The 18243-nt window shown below is 47.8% G+C and overlaps 1 protein-coding gene and 1 pseudogene across 9 annotated transcripts in view; one reads left to right on the forward strand and one right to left on the reverse strand.

The window, feature by feature from the left end:
* Positions 1-9297: 9297 nt before the first annotated feature.
* LOC100771713 lies at positions 9298-9946 on the reverse strand (annotated as a pseudogene).
* Positions 9947-16823: 6877 nt separating this feature from the next.
* Positions 16824-18243, forward strand: part of Traf3ip1 (TRAF3 interacting protein 1) — a 37235-nt gene continuing 35815 nt past the window's right edge. For 4 of the 9 annotated variants that reach the window (XM_027397588.2, XM_027397590.2, XM_027397593.2 and 1 more), the window contains exon 1: positions 16827-17050. In XM_027397588.2, coding sequence (XP_027253389.1) covers positions 16928-17050 — 123 coding nt within the window. In that variant the 5' untranslated portion in view covers positions 16827-16927. Of the gene's footprint in view, positions 17051-18243 lie in introns of all 9 variants that reach the window. The other 5 variants (XM_027397595.2, XM_027397589.2, XM_027397587.2 and 2 more) reach the window with 5 other exon arrangements.

Genomic DNA, 18243 nt, shown 5'->3' on the forward strand with positions numbered 1-18243 from the left:
CGCAGGGCTAACAGCAGGCTGGGTGGAAGCACCTTGCTTGCTGCTCCTTCTGAGTCAAGCACTTGTTTGAGGTGCTTTGCTGTTCCGTACCCCCTGAGGTCAGAAGTGGCCAGCTTTGAGCAGAGGTGTGGGGCAGGCTGAGCTTTTCCAAGACTCATATCCCAACTGACATCAGTGCTGGGAGTGCTGCTTAGAGTCCTGGCTGTCATATAATACAAGAAGTCTTCATTTCTGCATCTGTTTCCTTCAGTTGCTGGGCGAAGCCTTTCTGATGGACAGTTGGGCTACCTACCAATCTATGAATACAGCAGATTATCATTATGAATATTTTCATTGACTTTTTTGTTGTCAATTGTGATTGGTTCTATCCTAGGCCTCTGGGGTGTCCCACCTCTGGGTCCTGGCCCTCAGGGGTGATCTCTTTTTCATGGTGTGGGTCTCAAGCTGGGCCAGCCTTTGGTTAGCCACTCCCACAAATTCTGCGCCATCTTTACCCCAGCACATCTTGTAGGCAGGACACATTGTAGGCCAAAGGGTTTGTAGCTGGGTTGGTGTCCCAGTCCCTCCACTGGAAGTCTTTCCTGGTTACAGGAGATGGCCAGTTCAGACTTCATATCTCCTGTTGCTAGGAGTCTTAGCTAGAGTCGCCCTCATAGATTCCTGGGAGTTTCCATTGCACTAGGTTTCTAGCATGTTCCAGAGATGTCCCCAGATTCCAGTTGTCTCTCCCAGTACTCTCTCCCTCCATCCTCCCCCACCTAATCATTACTGTTCCCTCCCAATCCAGACCCTCTGTTCACTGGTAATGTCTATTCTATTGCCCATTCACAATGAGAATTGTGCACCCCCTCTTGAGCCCCCCTTGTTACTTAGCTTTTCTGGGTCTGTGGATTGTAGCATGGTTATTCTTTACTTTATGGCTAATGTCCAATTATGAGTGAGTACATACCATGTTTGTCTTTCTGGGTGTGATTTACCTCACTTAGGATGATCTTTCCTAGTTCAATCCATTTGCCAGCAAATTTCATAATGTCATTGTTTTTAATAGCTGAGTAATACTTATTGTGTGAATGTACCATGTTTTAAAAAATCCATTCTTGGCCTGGTGTTGGTGGCGCACGCCTTTAATCCCAGTACTTGGCAGGAAGATCTCTGTGAGTTCAAGACCAGCCTGGTCTACAAGAGCTAGTTCCAGGACAGGCTCCAAAGTTACACAGAGAAACCCTGTCTCGAAAAAAAAATATAAAAATAAAAAACCCATTCTTCAGTTGAGGGACATCTAGGTTGTTTCTAGTTTCTGGCTGTTATGAATGAAGCTGCTATGAACATAGTTGAGCAAGTGTCCTTGGGATATGGTGGAGAGTCCTTTGGGTATGTGCCCAGCAATGGTATAGCTGGGTCTTGAGATAGACCAATTCCCAATTTTCTGAGAAATATTAATTTCCAAAGTGGCTGTAGTGTTTGCACTCTCACCAGCAATGGAGGAGTGCTCCCCTTGCTCCACATCCTCTCCAACATGAACTGTCACTTGTGTTTTTGATCTTAGACATTCTGACAGGTGTGAAATGGAATCTCAGTGTCATTTTGATTTTTCTGATGACTAAGAATGTTGAACATTTCTTTAAACGATTCTCAGCCATTTGAAATTCCTCTATTGATAAAATTCTCTGTTTGGATATCCACCCCATTTTAAAATTGGATTATTTGCTTTTTTGATGTCTGGTTTCATATATATATATATATTTATATATATATATCCTATATATATAGGATATTAGCTTTCTATCAGATATGGGGTTGATGAAGATGTTTTCCTATTTTGTATGTTGCTGATTTGTCCTTTTGATAGTGTCCTTTGCCTTACAGAAGCTTCTCAATTTCATGAGGTCCCATTTGTTAATTGTTTATCTTAGTGCCTGTGCCATGGGGGTTCTGTTGAGGAAGTTGTCTTCTGGCACAATGCATTCGAGGCTAGTACCCATTTTTTTCTGCTATTAGGTTCAGTGTATCTGGTTTTATGATGATGTCTTTGATCCACTTGGACTTGAGTTTTGTGCAGAGTGATAGATATGGATCTATTGCATTCTACATGCTGACATCCAGTTAGATCCTGAATTTAGTATTTATTGAAGATGCTTTCTTTTTTTCATATAATTTTGGTTTCTTTGTCAAAAATCAAGTGTCCATAGGTGTGTGGATTTATTCTGGGTCTTTGATTTGATTCCACTGATCACCCTGTCAGTTTTTATGGCAACACTGTGTGGTTTTTTATTTCTATTACACAACTCTCTTAAAAGGCAATTTTTGATGGTATCTCACCCTAGGAATTAAGTTGTATCATCACCTTGTTGTCAGTAGCTTTGTTTAGACTGGGCCAGGTGTTTCTAGATTCTTAGTGTTTTATTCAGAGAATTAAAAAAATCACATACAGAGCAAAATAGCAAAAGGTTATATTTAAAGAGACAGTACAGAGTACACTACAAGGGAATTAGAGTGTCCAAGAGCAGTGGTTATTGTCCCGGACTTATTTTATAGGGTCTAAGAGGAGGAGGAGGACAAAAAAGAGGAGGAAGTGGAAGAGGAGAAAGAGTTGCTCACAGTGCGGGTGGCTCTCTGTTTTGAGTGGCAGGTTCGGGTTATGTCAGTCTTTATTATACATGTCCTTCCCCACAGTGCGTATTCATGTGCACACGCAATTATACAGAGGCATAAAATAATAAACAGAAATTTCCCCCAAAAGTTCATTCAGAAGATACAGTTTGCTTTACTGTACATACACCCAAGACTAGTTCATGCTGGATTATCCCGTCTTTAGGTCTCTTTTGCGTTCTCTGTCCTGTGTGTGAAAGAAAAATAACCAGGAAAGCGGTGGCCTATTGTATCATTTGAAGTAGTGAGTGCATGGAGTTTGTTGCTGCTGGGAGCTCCCAGGCTGGGCAGTGCACTGTTTAAGAAGGGGTACAGATAGAGTTCAAGTCAAGTGGATCCCGGTTTGCTAAGTTTCCCCTATACTTTCCGGTTTTAACCTTGGGTCATCTGTAGGTTTCAGAGTCCTCCTCAATTTGGAGTTTCCTTAAAATAAAAAATTATTTCCCCCTTGCTTCAGATGTAAGCTTTGTTGCATCTCAGCACACAGCTTTGGTGTGTGAAGGTTCTGCTGGCTCTGAAAAGCCCTCCCTGGATACCCTGTCTTATGGTGGATGGTGCTATGGTGGGAACATGAGGGAGAAGGTCACATTGTCAGACGGGAAGCTAGAGGAGTAGAGGGGCCAGTCATACTCTTTGAAATAACTTTCTCTAGAGACTTATTTGGGGATCCTTGAGAACAACCTTAGTTCCTTTCGAGGATGGAACCTCCCAAATGACTTAAGGGCCTACCACTAGGCCTCAGCTTTTATTTCATTTTGTGAGAGAGAGAGAGAGAGAGAGAGAGAGAGAGAGAGAGAGAGAGAGAGAAGAGAGGTATGTGTGTGTGTGTGTGTGTGAGAGAGAGAGAGAGAGAGAGAGAGAGAGAGAGAGAGAGAGAGAGGAGGAAGGAGGGAAGGAGGGAGAGAGAGACCAGGGACCCCCATCTCCACTATCATTAAAAGACTGACCCACTTTCTCTAACAATGTTTTTGTAGCAGTCCAACCCTTTGTTTGCTTTGTATAGGAGCCCTGCGGCTGGTCTCCAGTTGGGCTGGGTGTGTTTTAGTTGCATGGAGGAGTCTTTGCCTGTTGGAAGAAAGCTTTGGTGTGGCTCTCCAGTGACATCTCACCTTTATTTCTTGCTGGAAAATTTTGAAGACCGTGGTTTCCTTTTTCAGATTTTAACCTCTCTGCAGACACAAAGTCAACAGTGAACAATGGGAATACTCCGAATGTATAGCCCCCAGCTGCTAATGGGTTCATTCTGGCCAGTTGGGAGCCAGCTCCTGTCCCTACCCTATCCCCAATGTAATCACCATGCAGATAGCAGGCTCACACTCAAGGCCAGCATAGTCCACATTATGTACAAGGGGACAAATCAGGGTAGACTGAGCATTTGTGGAGAACCTTCTAGGTCTCAGCAAGTTGAATGCTTATTTGTTTGTTTGTTTATAACATTTCATTATACTCAATAAAAACAGCCACTCTGTGCCCCTCCTGCATGAGGAGCCCTGAGCGTCCCCAGAATGAGCCTGGCCTCATTCAGCAGCTTCTTGCAGTGGTGCAGACCTGGTTTTTGTGCTCCCCCCAATGCCAGCATTATGCCCAGTATCATCTGTCCTAAATTTATAACAATTGCAAAGCACATATAAAATTTATCCATTTAGATTGAACAAAGAGAATGGCCTATATTGCCAAACAAATACTAAGAAAACCTGCCTGGATCTCTGTCTCAGGAAAGACCATATATGGGCATGTCTTCGCCATCACAGGGTCATCTCAGGAGCAATGTTCCAACTGGCCAAGAGGCAATAACTTCTAGAGAGCCTAGGTCCTATGGCCATACCTGTCCAGCCCCAGGCTACAGCTGCCATCAGCATTGGCCAGGCCTTGAACTCACGGAGATCTGCCTACCCCTGACTCCTGAGTGCTGGGATTAAAGGAGTGCACCACCACCACCACCTGGCAGGGTCTGTCTTTCTTGGTTTTTTGCTGCTCTGCTATGTTCTCCAGACTAGCTGGCCAATGAGGTTCTGGGAGCCTCTCCTGTCTCCACTTCCCATGGAGTCCTAGGAGTGCTGGGATGCATGCCACCACCTCTAGCTTTTTATGTAGGTCCCTGGGAGCCAAACTCAGGTTGTCAGGCTTGTGCATGGTTTACCCACCGAGTCATCTCTGGACCCCTTGACTTTCATTTCTCCAGTTACCGACACTGACCATCTGTCTTTACATGGACTTGGTCATTTGTATATCTTCTTTGGAGAAATGCCTGTTCACACCCTTTGCCTGTTGTCTGCTGGGGTCTTGTCTAATCTTAGCCTGGGGTTGTTCTGGGGATTAAATGAGTCAGTTCCTCAAATGTTCATAGTGTGGCTTCTGGAGCATGGTGGCTGCTGCTAGCCAGTAGTAAGATCTAAAACTGCCTTGATGGGAAACACCACTTGACAGAAAACAGAAGGCAGAAGTTTCCAGCAGGCTCCTGCCCCTGCTCACTTCGTACCTCCCCAGGCCTCAAGGGACCACATGCTACTCACTTCACATTTCCTACTTCTTAGGGTTCCGGCTGCCACTGCCTAGCTTGGCCTCTGCCCATAGCTGGGCCATACAGGGGAGCACGGCGTATCAGCTTAGGGTCTTATTTACCAGAGTCAGAACAGATAGGAACTCTTGAAAATGTGGTTAAACTTTGTAAATGTCTGAGAAGACTCTGCTCAGCACAGTATATACAATACACTCGATTTTGTTTGAATAAGAAAAAAATGAAAGCAAACTAAAGGACTCCCGAGTTGCTTATCCTGGGAGGCTCATGGTAACTCCAACATCATCTAGCCCTGGAATCCTACTTATCCAGGGAGGATTTTGATGGCTCCTTTTCGATGTCTTCATCCTCAGCCTCCTGCTCCCTGAGACTGCCCAAGAATCCCTGGCCTCACTGCTCTGGCCTACCTACCCAACTCATCTCCCTTTCCTTTTGTCCATGGGCTAGGCTCTGAGCCTCCCAAACAAGCCTGCTTATCACCCCGGAAACATGCTCAAAATTCCCTTTCTCTAATGCTCCATCCTTGAAATCAGTATCATTGCAGAATGGAAACAACACTGGTGAGGATGCAGGACACGATCCCCACAGTGCTAAGTGTTGATGTGAACAGGGAGTTCTTTCTACCTAGGAAGGAAGCTAGAGTTCCGTGTTTTTCTGGGCTGGTGGCCATTTGAAAATGCTCTGTCACCATGGTCAACGTTTATCCCCGTTTTCAGGTCTGAATTCCAAATGGGAAGGTTCCTGCTTTGGTTACATCCTTTCTGCACGTCCATCTCTCTGATCCATTCATTCCTTTCAGGGTCCTGTGGGTCCTAGATGCAGCTCTGGGTGGTATGTTTTTTTTTTTTTGCTGGGTCCCTGCTGTCTGTGCTGGAATACCAACAGCCCTTGAAGTACTGTGTCTGTTCTCTTAGTGGGCCTGGAAGTTTCCAGAGAGATCCTGCTGTGACTTGACTCTAGTCTTCTGCTGGAGTAGGAGTATGGGCTAGGTTCTGGAATAGTCAGCCATCACTTTGCTGTGGTTGAAAAAAAGAAAAATTGCTGGCCTTATGTAAGAGTGGGCTCCGGAGGCCTGGCTATTGGGGCAAATCAGGGACATTTGCCTAGGTATTCCCTACCCAGTCAAAGGGCCCCCTCAATTGGGAATGTGACCTTGGGACAGTTTGCTTCTGGGAGGTGAGAATTAAGCCTTCCTGGAACTCCACTACCTGGGAATTCATTTTGGATTTCATTCTCAGCCAGTTCTGTTTTGGGGCTGCAAGTCTCCGTGCTATCATGAAGGTCCCAGACTCTGTAGTATCCTCAACAGACCAAGGGATTCCCAAAGTCCTTCCAAGTAGTGGAGATGGTGCCCCCTGCCGGTATGCCGCTGGTATGCCTACCACAATGAAGGCTGCCCCTCTAGGGTCTTAACAGTCTTAAAACAGCCAGTTGTCCCTCTCTGAACCCTCCTTGGTGATTTAGCTCTCAAGACTCATTTTAGAGCCTGCCTTCGGAAACCACTTCTGGGAGAAACTTCTGAAAAAAACGAGCTTCCATTCCACCAATTTCTTGAGAATATAGGCTGCCTGGGGCTATGTGACTGAGAAAAACAACTTTGGCCGGGATTCCCTAGAGAGGATACTACCGAGTTCAACCCTCCTGACATCCGAGGAAGTAAGGACTGTGATCTGAGGGGGGTGTCTAGTGACATGCCATGGCATCCATCAGCAAACTGTTCACTACTTCCTCCTCAGCCCATCACCCATCCATCCAGGGTATCTAGGGTGTCCTGAGGAGACATCCAGGGTCCCAGCTGCCTCCTGGGACTTGCATTCTGGCCAGACGAGGCAGTACAGGTCCAGAGACAGCCAACACAGTGTCTGGTTGAAGCTGTCTTTGTGGGACCAGGTTGTCAGCAAAGCTGAATCACAGGCTTATGGGCGTGGCAAGTAGGGAACTCCCTGTGGGTCTGGGTGGCAGAGGTTCTGGTAAGTGTGTGGAGTACACGGGAAGACAGGAAGGCCACGGGCTCCCCACTGTGTAAGATGCTCCCCAGGTCTTGGCATTGGCCTGAGGTGCATCTTCTGATCCTTGCCTTCTAAGATTTCTCATTCTAGCAGAAATCTTCAAGCTCTCTATGCCCTGCTTGACCTGTGTGCCTTGTTCTTGCTTATTTTTTGAAAGAGCAAATAGCGCTTAGTTAGCCTGACTTTGGACACTAGTCAACAAGCCTTTCATGATGGTTGCTTAGGACTCAATGAGAAAGAGCCCCCCCTCCTTTGAGAAACAGGATACATGCCTTTATCCCCCCCTCCAGCAAAGTGCCCTGTGATCATCAGTTTTAACTGTTACCTGACACAATGTAGAATTACCTGGGAAGAGAGTGTCAATGCGGAATTGTCTAAATTAGGTTGGTCTATGGGCATGTCTGTGGGGGAACTATCTGGATTACATTAGTTGATATAGGTAGATCCAGCCCACTGTGGGCGACACCATTCCGTATGCAGGGATGCTGCAGTGTATGAGGGTGGAGAGATGAGTTGAGCAGGGGTCTGTGTGTATTAATCCTCACTCACGTGACTACTTGACTGTGGATGAGTTGTAGCCAGTTCTCTCACACTCGTGTCACTGTGGCAGCCCTGCTATGATAGACTGCAAACTGGGACTGTGAGCCAAATAAACCCTGTCTCCCTTGTGCTGCTTCTGTCGGTGTATTCTCTCACAGCATCATACCAAGGCATGTGCCTAGACAAAATAGTTCTGTGTTTGTTCCCATGGGTTTAACCTACTCCTTCAGATCCCCAGGCCCAGGGCTTCTCAGATGAAAGACTCAGATTGAGCTGCACTGGGCCTTGATCCTGCCTTGGCGGTGGTGGCAGTGGCATCGGGGAAAGGGGTGTCCTTTCAGGTTTCCACACGGGCTGAGATTGCAGCATCTTAAGTGCAAATCCTTCATGCCTTGGTAAGGTGGCTGGGAACTTGGAAGACCAGACCCGTCTGCTTCTGCACAGCTGAAGGCAAAGGCGCAAAGGTGATAGTGTTGGGTAGACTTCAGTCCCTGGCAAGATTGAGAGAGAAAACGGTCACCCAAAAGTGAGAAGTCAGAGGGAGTGGAGATGTGTTTCCCACAATGATGTCCCGATTTTCCCACCCCTGACAATTTCAAACTTAAAAAAATAAGTTACTTTTATTGAGAAGGAGATCTAGATTATAATGAAATATAAAGAATTAGAACAACTATCCTACAACTACAACATCTGGAAATAATCTCTGATAGCCTGAAACTACTGGATTTTTTTCATAGTCGCGCACGCGCGCGCGCGCACACACACACACACACCATTACTGCCACATTATATAAAGAATATTATAACTTTTCCCTTTTTATTAAAACTAGTCACTATTCAACAAATAGTTATCACGTGCCCATGAGGGTTAACATTATCCCTGTGTTGGTTAGTTTTGTGGGGTTGTAGTGTTTGTTTTTTGTCAACTTGACACAAACTAGAGTCATCTAGGAAGAGGGAATCTTAACGGAGAAAATGTCTTAGTTTGGTTTGTAGGCAAGTCTGTGGGGGCATTTTCTTGATTAATGATTGATGTGAAAATGCCACCACCACCCTCCTGCCCCTGCCCCTGGGGAAGGTAGTGTAATGAACATAGCTGAGTCAGCCACGGAGAGCAAGCCAGTCACCATGGCTTTGCTTCAGTTCCTGCCTCTAGGTTCTTGCCTTGAACTCCTTCCTGCCATGGCTTTCCACGGTGATGGACTTCTTCCCCAAGTTGCTTTCGGTCATGGCCTTTATCACAGCAGTAGAAAAGGTAACTAGGACAAGCTCTAAAGCCACCTAGGACATAAACACCTAGGCATGCCCATGAGGGAATTTCTAGATTGGATGCCCTGAATGTGGGCAGCTTCATCCCACAGCCTGAGGTCTGCGACTGACTAGAAAGGAAAATGGCAGCAAAGCTGCAGCATGCATTTCTCCTTGTTTCCTGACTGTGGACACAGTGTGACCAGTTGCTGCTGGCTCCAAGCCATCCTTGCCTTGAGGGAATAAACCCTGAAAATGTGAGTCGAAACAAACCCTTGCTTGCTTCTGTAGGTTTTTTTTTTTTTTAATCAATACAAGTCTTTTTGTCCCAAAAGACACCCCAAATAGTACTTAATTCAGGATCTTGTTTCTGGAACTGGTTAACTTAGGTTTTACTCATCAGCCTGCTGCACTGTTCCCTTTTCAGACACATAGATACCATCCAAAAACTTCCTGATATCTTTGCTTTTAACTGTTGTGGCTTGCTGAATCAGAGCTGCTGAATTTGAAACAAGTTCAATATCATTTCCTTCAAGGATTAATTCATCCTTTTGGGCTTGAGAGACAGAACAAGCAACACCTGTTCTCATCCGAACCCTGCGGATGTATTTTTCATCCAAGAAATTTCGGATTTCAACCAAAGACCCATTCTCCTGAATAACAACGTTGATGGGGAAGTGAGCATACACAGACCTCATCTTTGTAGCGGAAGCCCAGTGTGACTCCCTTGATCATGTTCTGAACATGACTGCAGATAGTCTGGACAGTTCCTTTCTGTTACCCCACCATTTGTCTACCCGGAGCCTCTTCTTCTTCCCGAGGAGACTCAGCTCTACATTGATGTGATTGAAGTCCCTCCGGAGGATTCCTCTAGGGCCCTTCACAGTGACTGTGTGCCCCTTCAGAGTGATGTCCACATTTTCTGGAATGTCGACGGTCTGATTGCTGAGAATGGTCTTCATTCTCGCAGTAGATGGGGCAAAGAGAGTGCTTATGTGGCTTTTGCCAGATGTTTTATGGCAACAGTGAAAGAAGTGTCCAAAGTGCCTGTGTGTCTGAAGTGTTGAAGGCAGAAGGGATTGAGGGCTGAACAAAGCAACTGGGCCTCTGCATTTATGGAATTCACTTTTTAGGAGCCACTGGGGTCATGAGTATTGTCTTGCATTATTTTAATAAAACAAATTACTTTGATGAAAATGATGTAAGTTGCCAGGCGTTAGTGGTGCACGCCTTTAATCCCAGCACTCGGGAGGCAGAGGCAGAGACAGGGGGAATCTCTGTGAGTTCAAGGCCAGCCTGGTCTCCAGAGCGAGTGCCAGGATAGGCTCCAAAGCAACACAGAGAAACCCTGTCTCGAAAAACAAACAAAAAGAAAGAAAGAAAGAAAGAAAGAAAGAAAGAAAGAAAGAAAGAAAGAAAGAAAATGATGTAAGTTAACAGCCTGGAGAGTTCAGATGTGGCCTAATTTTAAACACTATTTTATTGTTTTTAATTATGGCGATGTGTGTGTGTGTGTGTCTTCAGGTGGGTTTGTACATGCGAGTGCAGGTACTTGTGGAAGCCAGAAGTGTTTGATTCCCCAGATCTGGAATTGCAGACTATTATGAGCTACCTAATACAGGTGCTGGGAACTAAACTCAGGTCCTTTGGAAATGTAGCAAATGATCTTAACGCCTGAGCCATCTCTCCAATCGAAACATGGTCTAATTTTGATGCTCCAAAGATGACAAAGATGTATCCATAAGAAGATCAGGAATACAAAAAGCCTGGACTCTTGCTGGACAAGGTTGACTCGTGACCAAAGAGTCCAGTGGAGGTACAATCACAGCCTGGGTAGCTATGCCAACAGACTCTGTCTCCCAGGCTGCAGATAGAGTTTATTTACTTTTGTTGATCAGTTCATGAGCAGTTTATTTGCGATCCATCTCCCCATCTGGCTTCTACAATGAGCATAGGAACAGAGACAGCTATTATAACCTTGGAATATGATCTGGAAAGTGGAAAGAGTGATCCCTCCATTGGCAGGCTTGGGCAAGTCTCAAAGACCAGGTATGCATGGGCCCCCACACACAGCAAGGGCCAAATAAACAGCAACTTATTTATTATGCAATATTCATTCATGTGTGAAGCATGCCACAAATATTTGCTGAGTTCCCAAATGCCTGGGCAGTGTGTCCTGTGCTAAGCTCTGAGTTCCTTGAGGGCTGGGCCTTGCTCAAGTTCTGCCATTGGCCAGGCTCCTGGGGAAGTCTCACTCTGTGTCCTGGAGCAGGTAGGTTTTGGTTTGCTGAACATGCTGCCTCTCCCCTGTCTATCCAGGGCAAGTGAGTCCCATAGTCTGACTGTAGACCCAAAACCATGGGCCACACAGAACCCATTGGGATGCTCTAGCCTGAAGAGGGTGTGACAACTTGCACCCCATGTTTGGGGGCTCATTTTGTAAGCTAGACATCTAAAGTCAAAGTCATGATGGAGTTGGTATTGTTCCCAGCATCTTCTCCTTGGCTTGTGTATGTCTACCTTATCATTGTGACCTTACATGATCATCCTCTCTCTCTCTCTCTCTCTCTGTGTGTGTGTGTGTGTGTGTGTGTCTGTCTGTCTTTCCGTCTGTGTGTGTCCTAATCTCTTCTTAAGAGGACACCAGTCAGATTGGATTTGGATTCAGGTCTACTTTAGTGACCATTTAATTATAATCAACTCTTTAAAGTGCCTGTCTCCAACCTGAGTCACCTTCCAAGGTACTGGGGATTTGAGCACGGGATTTTAGAAGCACACAGTTCATCCCATAAGACAAAGGTTTGGTTGTGACAGAAAGCAACTGAAGATTATATCACCAAAAAGTGATGAAGAGAAGCTAGAAAGAGGGGTCAGAGGTTAAAGAGCACTGGCTGCACTTCCAGAGGACCCAGGTTTGATTCCCAGCACCCACATGGTGGATCACAGCTGTCCTTAACTCCAGTTCAGGGGACCCCAAGCCCTCTTCAGATTCCCATGGGTTCTGCACCTTCATGGTTCAGACATACATGCAGACAAAAACTCATATACATAAAATAAAAATAAATAAGTCTTTTTAAAAGGGGGATGACGAACAAACTCTCCTAGGGAGTGCTGGTGAGGAGTGGAAAGAGGGTGCTGTGGGTGGGAATATGAACTAGTACAGCCACTGTGGAAAGCAGTATGCGGTTGGAAAGCTAGTAAGGGAATTACCGTCTGACCTAGCTATCCCATTTCAGGTATACATCCAAAGAAAGGAAAATCTGTGTCTTCTAGAACTACCTGCATCCCCAAGTTCATTGCAGCATTGTTCATGATTTGGAATCAGGGCTGGGGGGCATTCAGCTTGGTTGGCTTACCTAGTATGCACAAAGCCAGATCCCAGATCCCCGGGTCACACAAACACCAGGAGTGGAGGCACAGACCTGTAACCCGGTGCTTGGGAGATGGAGGCAGATCAGGAGTTCAAGGTCATTTTCAGTTACATAGTGATTTTGAGGACAGCCAGAGGAACTGAGAGCCTGTCTAACAAAAACAAAAACAAAAACCCAAACCAAACCAACTCAAAAAATCTATGGGCTGAAGAGATGGCTCAGTGATTAAGAGTACTTACTGCTCTTCTAGAGGACTCAAGTTGGGTCCCCAGGACCCCTATCATGTGGCCCACACCACTTGTATTCCAGCTCCAGGGAAACTAACAACCTGTTCTGGTCTCTGTAGGCACATATATACACACGTCTCAAACACACACAGATGCATAAATAAATAGTAAATTAAAACACATAATTGTCCTAGTTTCATTTCTGTTGCTGTGACAAATGCACCAACCCAATGCAACTTTGGGACAGGAAGGTTTTATTTGGCTCATGAATATGGATCACAGTCCATCATTGAGGGAAATCGAGGCAGGGGCCTGAAGGCAGGCCTGACTGCTAATTCAATCAATATTACTTCTGAGCAGGGAAGTCACAGCCAAGGTAAGCTGGCAGACAGGCAGGCTCATGCTCAGCCTTTTATTTCTTTTTATGTTGTTTTTTTTGGGGGGGCGGGGGACAGGGTTTCTCTATGTGGTAGTCCTGGAGCTCACTGTGTAACCAGGATGGCCTTGGACTCACTGGAATCCTCCTGCCTCAGCCTCCCAAGTACTGGGATCAAAGGTATGCTCTATCTTGGCTCAGCTAGCTTTCTTATACAGCCTAGGATGGTTCTGCCTACAGCAGGTTGGTCTGTTCTACTTCAGTCAACCATCAAGAGAATCCCACACAGACCCACAGGCCAATTTAATCTAGGGAATTCCTCAGTTGAGATTCCCTTTCTAATTATTGTAGGTTGTACCAAGTTTACAATGAAAGCTAACCAGGACAGTAATCAAACTAAGTAGGCATTGGTAGATGGATGGATAAGCAAAATACGATGTGCACAGAGGGATGTTCTGCCATAAAACAAGGAAATCAACAATGAGTGTGAACCTAGAAGACATTATGTTAGGGGCTGGAGAGATGGCTCAGAGGTTAAGAGCACTGACTGCTCTTTCAGAGGTCCTGAGTTCAATTCCCAGCAACCACATGGTGGCTCACAACCATGTGTAATGAGACCTGGTGCCCTCTTCTGGCATGTAGGCATAAATGCAGGCAGAATACTGTATACATAATAAATAAATCTTTAAAAAAAACCCAAAAAAGAAAAACAAAAAACAAAAGCCGGGCGTTGGTGGCGCACACCTTTAATCCCAGCACTTGGGAGGCAGAGGCAGGCGGATCTCTGTGAGTTCGAGACCAGCCTAACTAACTACAAGAGCTAGTTCCAGGACAACCTCCAAAGCCACAGAGAAACCCTGTCTCAAAAAGACATTATGTTAAGTGAAATAAGCCAGGTATAGAGGACAAATGCCAGATGATCTCACTTAGGTGTGGAATTTAAAATTGAACTCATAGAATCAGAGAATAAAAGGTAGAGGCTGTAGGAGGAGTCTGACTTTCAGTTGCATACGGTGAAAAGAGACCATGTTTATTTTATAGTATAGTAGCTATGGATCATACCAACCCATTGCATTCCAAATTACTGCATAGAGAATAGATCTTAAATAGTCTCGTCATAAAAATGACACGTATGGAAAGCAATGACATGTTAATTATCCAAATTTAAACATTTTACCATATATATAAACACCACAATGTCATATTGTATGATACAAAGCTATATGACTTTTATTTGTGAAATACACCCTAGGAAAGCAAATAAAGAAAAATAAAATCATAAACGACATAGTAATATACAAAATATAACTTGCTTTGAGAGGAAGATGGATGGTGGAAGTGTAAGTAGGGCTCCCTGAGTCATCTGAAAAGCCCTCCTGTTCCTCTTGCTTTGCAGTGCTGGTCATCGAATCTACAACCTCACACGCGTGCTAGGCTCTATTGCTCAGCTGCCCCCACCCATACACTTCAGACCTCCCAGGAAAGCTGGAAGCTGGCCCTTACCTGACTCCTCCCCTCAGGGCTTGTAACACCCCTAGGTTCACTTGCCTAGTGGGGCTCTTGACCCTGACTCTGTACCCACAAAGGAGAGTTTTCCCCTCACTGAAGAGAAGATGTGGTCAGCAGAGCTTAAACAAGTTGGGGAACTGGTATGAGTGGCTCAGAGGCCTTTGCAGGTGAGGGGACCCAGACCCCCAACCTTGCCAAAGTCCTGCAAACCTCCAGGCAGAATTTTGTGAGCCTCACTGTGCCCCCCTTCAGCTTCCACCAGGCTGCCATGAAGGTCAGCAATGGAGGTGTCAACATCCCGGGCTGGATGTTAGGAGTGGGGACTCCTGACTGGGGAAGTAGAAGCAGCAAAGACAGGAGAGGCTTCCCACTTGTGGGAGATGCCTTCTTCTGCTATGTGCTCTTCTGCACAGACACACGTTGTTTGCCTCATCCAGGGCTGGCAGGCTTAGAGAACAAGAACTGCAGGCTATTCAGTTTTCAATTTCAAGTAAAAGGATGAAAAAACCATCTGCCATGAATTTATGGTAAATACTGTTTTATCTGAAATTCAGATGGAGTAGACATCCTGGTCTCGTATCCGTAGGCGAGGCTTGTCAGTGCTCTGCATGGTGCCTGCTCCCTACCCTGCTACCCGAATCCAGGCCCTTCCCCAAGCCTGACCCACATCCTGGGCCCTTGGCAGATGGGAAGCTCAGCATCCTCAGGTCTTTGTCTCAGGGAATGTTTGCCTCCCAACTGGGGGAGGTAGGGCCTGGAAACCACTTTGCTTTGTGGCTTCTGTTTCCTGGGGTGAGTCATAGCCATGGTTATCTCATTCATTCGCTCAGAAACTGCTCATTTTCAAAGCCTCCCCTGCCAGTCCTTTGTGTTAGAAACCCCTTCTTTGCTGTTCTTTTTCCATACTTGAGCAGTTACCTTTTCCATGAATGACTCTTTACTGTTCTCTGTCTTATCTCGGGGTTGGGGGATTGGGTGATTTAGGCTAGTGGCCCTACTCTCCTGACCCCTCAAGACAGCTGGCTCCAGATCAGCCTCTGCATCCTTTCCCTGGGGGAGGCCCTGGTTCCAGGAATAGGTGGTTACATCTTCTGGGACCTTCTTTTTCTGTGACCAGAATGCTGGACCACTGGGAGAGTTGAGGCTCTAGAAGATGGATCTATACTTTTCAAAGGCTGCCATGTGGTTGCTCCTCTAGATCAATCCTCACAGGGGTTGGTTGACTATACTTCCTGTCCTGGATCCTCTCAGAGACTCTGATACCCCGGTGGGCTGGAGGCTCCCTGGTGACTAGTTCTCCCAAAGAGCAGCACAACCCTGTACTCTGGGCCTCCACAGGCCTCTTGGGTCCATTTACTATTCTGCTCTCTACAGGTTGTGAGAGGATTAGGAATCACCTTCCCTTTGTATGGCCTAGGACCCAGGTCCTCAGTAAAACCCCAAGGTCAGCGGAATCTTCAAGTTACACCTATGTTCCCACCACCGAGTCTAGCATCACAGACAAGCTAGTTGCTGGCACTAACTCCCAGCGCATACTCACGGCACGATTCTGCCCAGAAGGAACTTTCCAGGGTAGGAGCTATGTGGGTCTGCTCTCTGGGACAGTGTTTAGAGATAGGACCTCTACTCTCTGAATTCTGCCCACTCAGAGACCAACACCAGCTGGGGCTCAGAAATGAGAGGGCTCTTAAAGGGGGTTCTAGCCCCTGGTGTGGCCATGGTAGGCAGAACCCTAGCTGGGGTTCCTTCAATTTGGAAAGAGGAGCTCCAGATCTGAGGTACAGCAGCAGCACCTGGTCCTCACGTGGCATCTGGGAGGATCACAACCCGTGAGAACAACAGGCTTCCCTCCCAGGGGCGAAAGACTGCAGCATCCTCGTCTAAGGGCCTAGCCACTTACTGCTCTGGGCCAGCCCTGGTGAACGAAGGGCACAGAAAATGTGGAAGGACACAGTCTCTCCCTCTGGCAAAATTTTCAAGATTACCCAAGGCAGAGGGTGCTGAGGAAGGACCCGGTGTGAAAGGAGCCAAGTCCATCTCCAAGTTAGTGTGAAGTGTTATTTTCCTGGTGGGTGTTACTCTCAACATGTCTCTTCGTATGCTTTCTTGAGAAACGATCGCTCCTTTCTCACACAGAGCGGCCGGGTCTCTGGGCTGCTCTGGGCAGCGGCCTGGGGTGAGTGGGGCGGCCGGAGCAGGCGCAGGCTCAAGCAGCCACCGAGGCGGAGCGCGCCTGTCCTCCTGCGCAGCTAGAGAGGCCGGAGGGGCTGAGCCGGGCCGGGCGCGCGTCCGTTGCCAAGGCCGCGCGGCCCTAGAGACCGGGCGCCGGTGGCGCGCGCAGGCGCGGTGGCGCGCTGCGGTGCACTGTGGGATGGGAGACCGGCACGCTGGGACGGCGGGCATCTGCGGGCACCGGGCGGAGGCGCGGCGGGCGAGGAGGGGTGCGGGCGGTGGCGGGCGCCAGCGCCAGCGCCAGCGCCATGAACGCCACGGTGGTGCGGCGGACGCAGGAGGCTCTGGGCAAGGTGATCCGGAGGCCGCCGCTCACCGAGAAACTGCTGAACAAGCCGCCGTTCCGCTACCTGCACGACATCATCACCGAGGTGGGCGCGGGCTGGGTGCGGGTCAGGTCGGGTTCCCAGTCGGGATGCGGTGAGGGTAGGGTAGGGTAGGTGCGGGGCTGGGTGAGGGCCAGGGCAGGGTGCCGCGCCGGTTAAGGGTCAGGGTAGGTGTGGGACGGGGTGAGGGTCGGTGTGAAGGTTAGGGTTGGGTGTGGCACGAAGTGAGTGTCCGGGTAGGGTGAGGGTCGGGGTAGGGTGCGGGTTGGGGTGAGGGACAGAATAAGGGTTAGGTCAAGGTGAGTGTTGAGGTAGAGTGAGGATCGGGTTGAGAGACCCAGGAGTGCGAAGGTCGGGGTTGGGTGCCAGTCAGGGTTCAGGCCCAAGTGAAGATTAGTCCCTGGGTGCAGACCTAGACGAAGATGGGGTTCGTGCGGGTCAGGCCCTAGGTGCTGGTTGGAATGAGGTCCGGATGAGGTCAGGGGCAGGGTTGGGCTTCAGTTGGAGTGAGGGTAGACTAGAGGGTACTGGTCAGTGTGACGGCCATGATTGGTTGCAGGTTGGGGTTGGGTTAGCGGGTCATGGCCCGGTGCGGGTCTGAGGCCTGGGTTGGGGTCTAAGGTCAGCCTGTGGATTGGAGGGCCAGGCTGATAGGGAGGGTTCCGCTCAGGGTCTGGATCCAGGGTCTAGGGTTCTTTGTAGGTTCGGAGGGCTGGGCTGGGCTGGCCAGGTGCAGGCCAGGTTGTGGGCTCCGACCAGGGTGAGGGTCTGGGCTAGAGGTTGGGTCAAGTGGTTTGGGTAGAGATCTAAGGGTCAGGGTCCAGGTCTGGAGTCCAGAGTCAGACTTTGGTTAGGGGACTGAGGCTGGGATGGAGGCGGAGGCCAGGGCCGACATCATTATGTGGGGCTGAGTCCTGGGACAGGGTCAGAGTGCTGTTATGAGCTGGAGTGTATGTTGGAGGCCTGGGATTGGGCTCTGCTTATAACTGAGGCCCAGGTAGGTTGGAGGTCCTTGTCTGGGGCCTGATTAAGAGCTTGGCTAGGGCCAATGTGCCTTCCATGCTGGGGACCCAGGCCAGAAGGTCTTGGGACATGCCTTACTTACCACCTCTTACAAGGAGGCTTCTGGGCTTCCCCCAGAATCACTCGTATTTTTTCCCCAATTACTATTGTGTCTCTTTAGAGCATGTCTTCCATTTGCTAGCGAATCTGCGGGTCGCTACACTGGATGAGGTACA

Source organism: Cricetulus griseus, chromosome 2 (assembly GCF_003668045.3).
Source record: "Cricetulus griseus strain 17A/GY chromosome 2, alternate assembly CriGri-PICRH-1.0, whole genome shotgun sequence".
Classification (NCBI taxonomy): domain Eukaryota; kingdom Metazoa; phylum Chordata; class Mammalia; order Rodentia; family Cricetidae; genus Cricetulus; species Cricetulus griseus.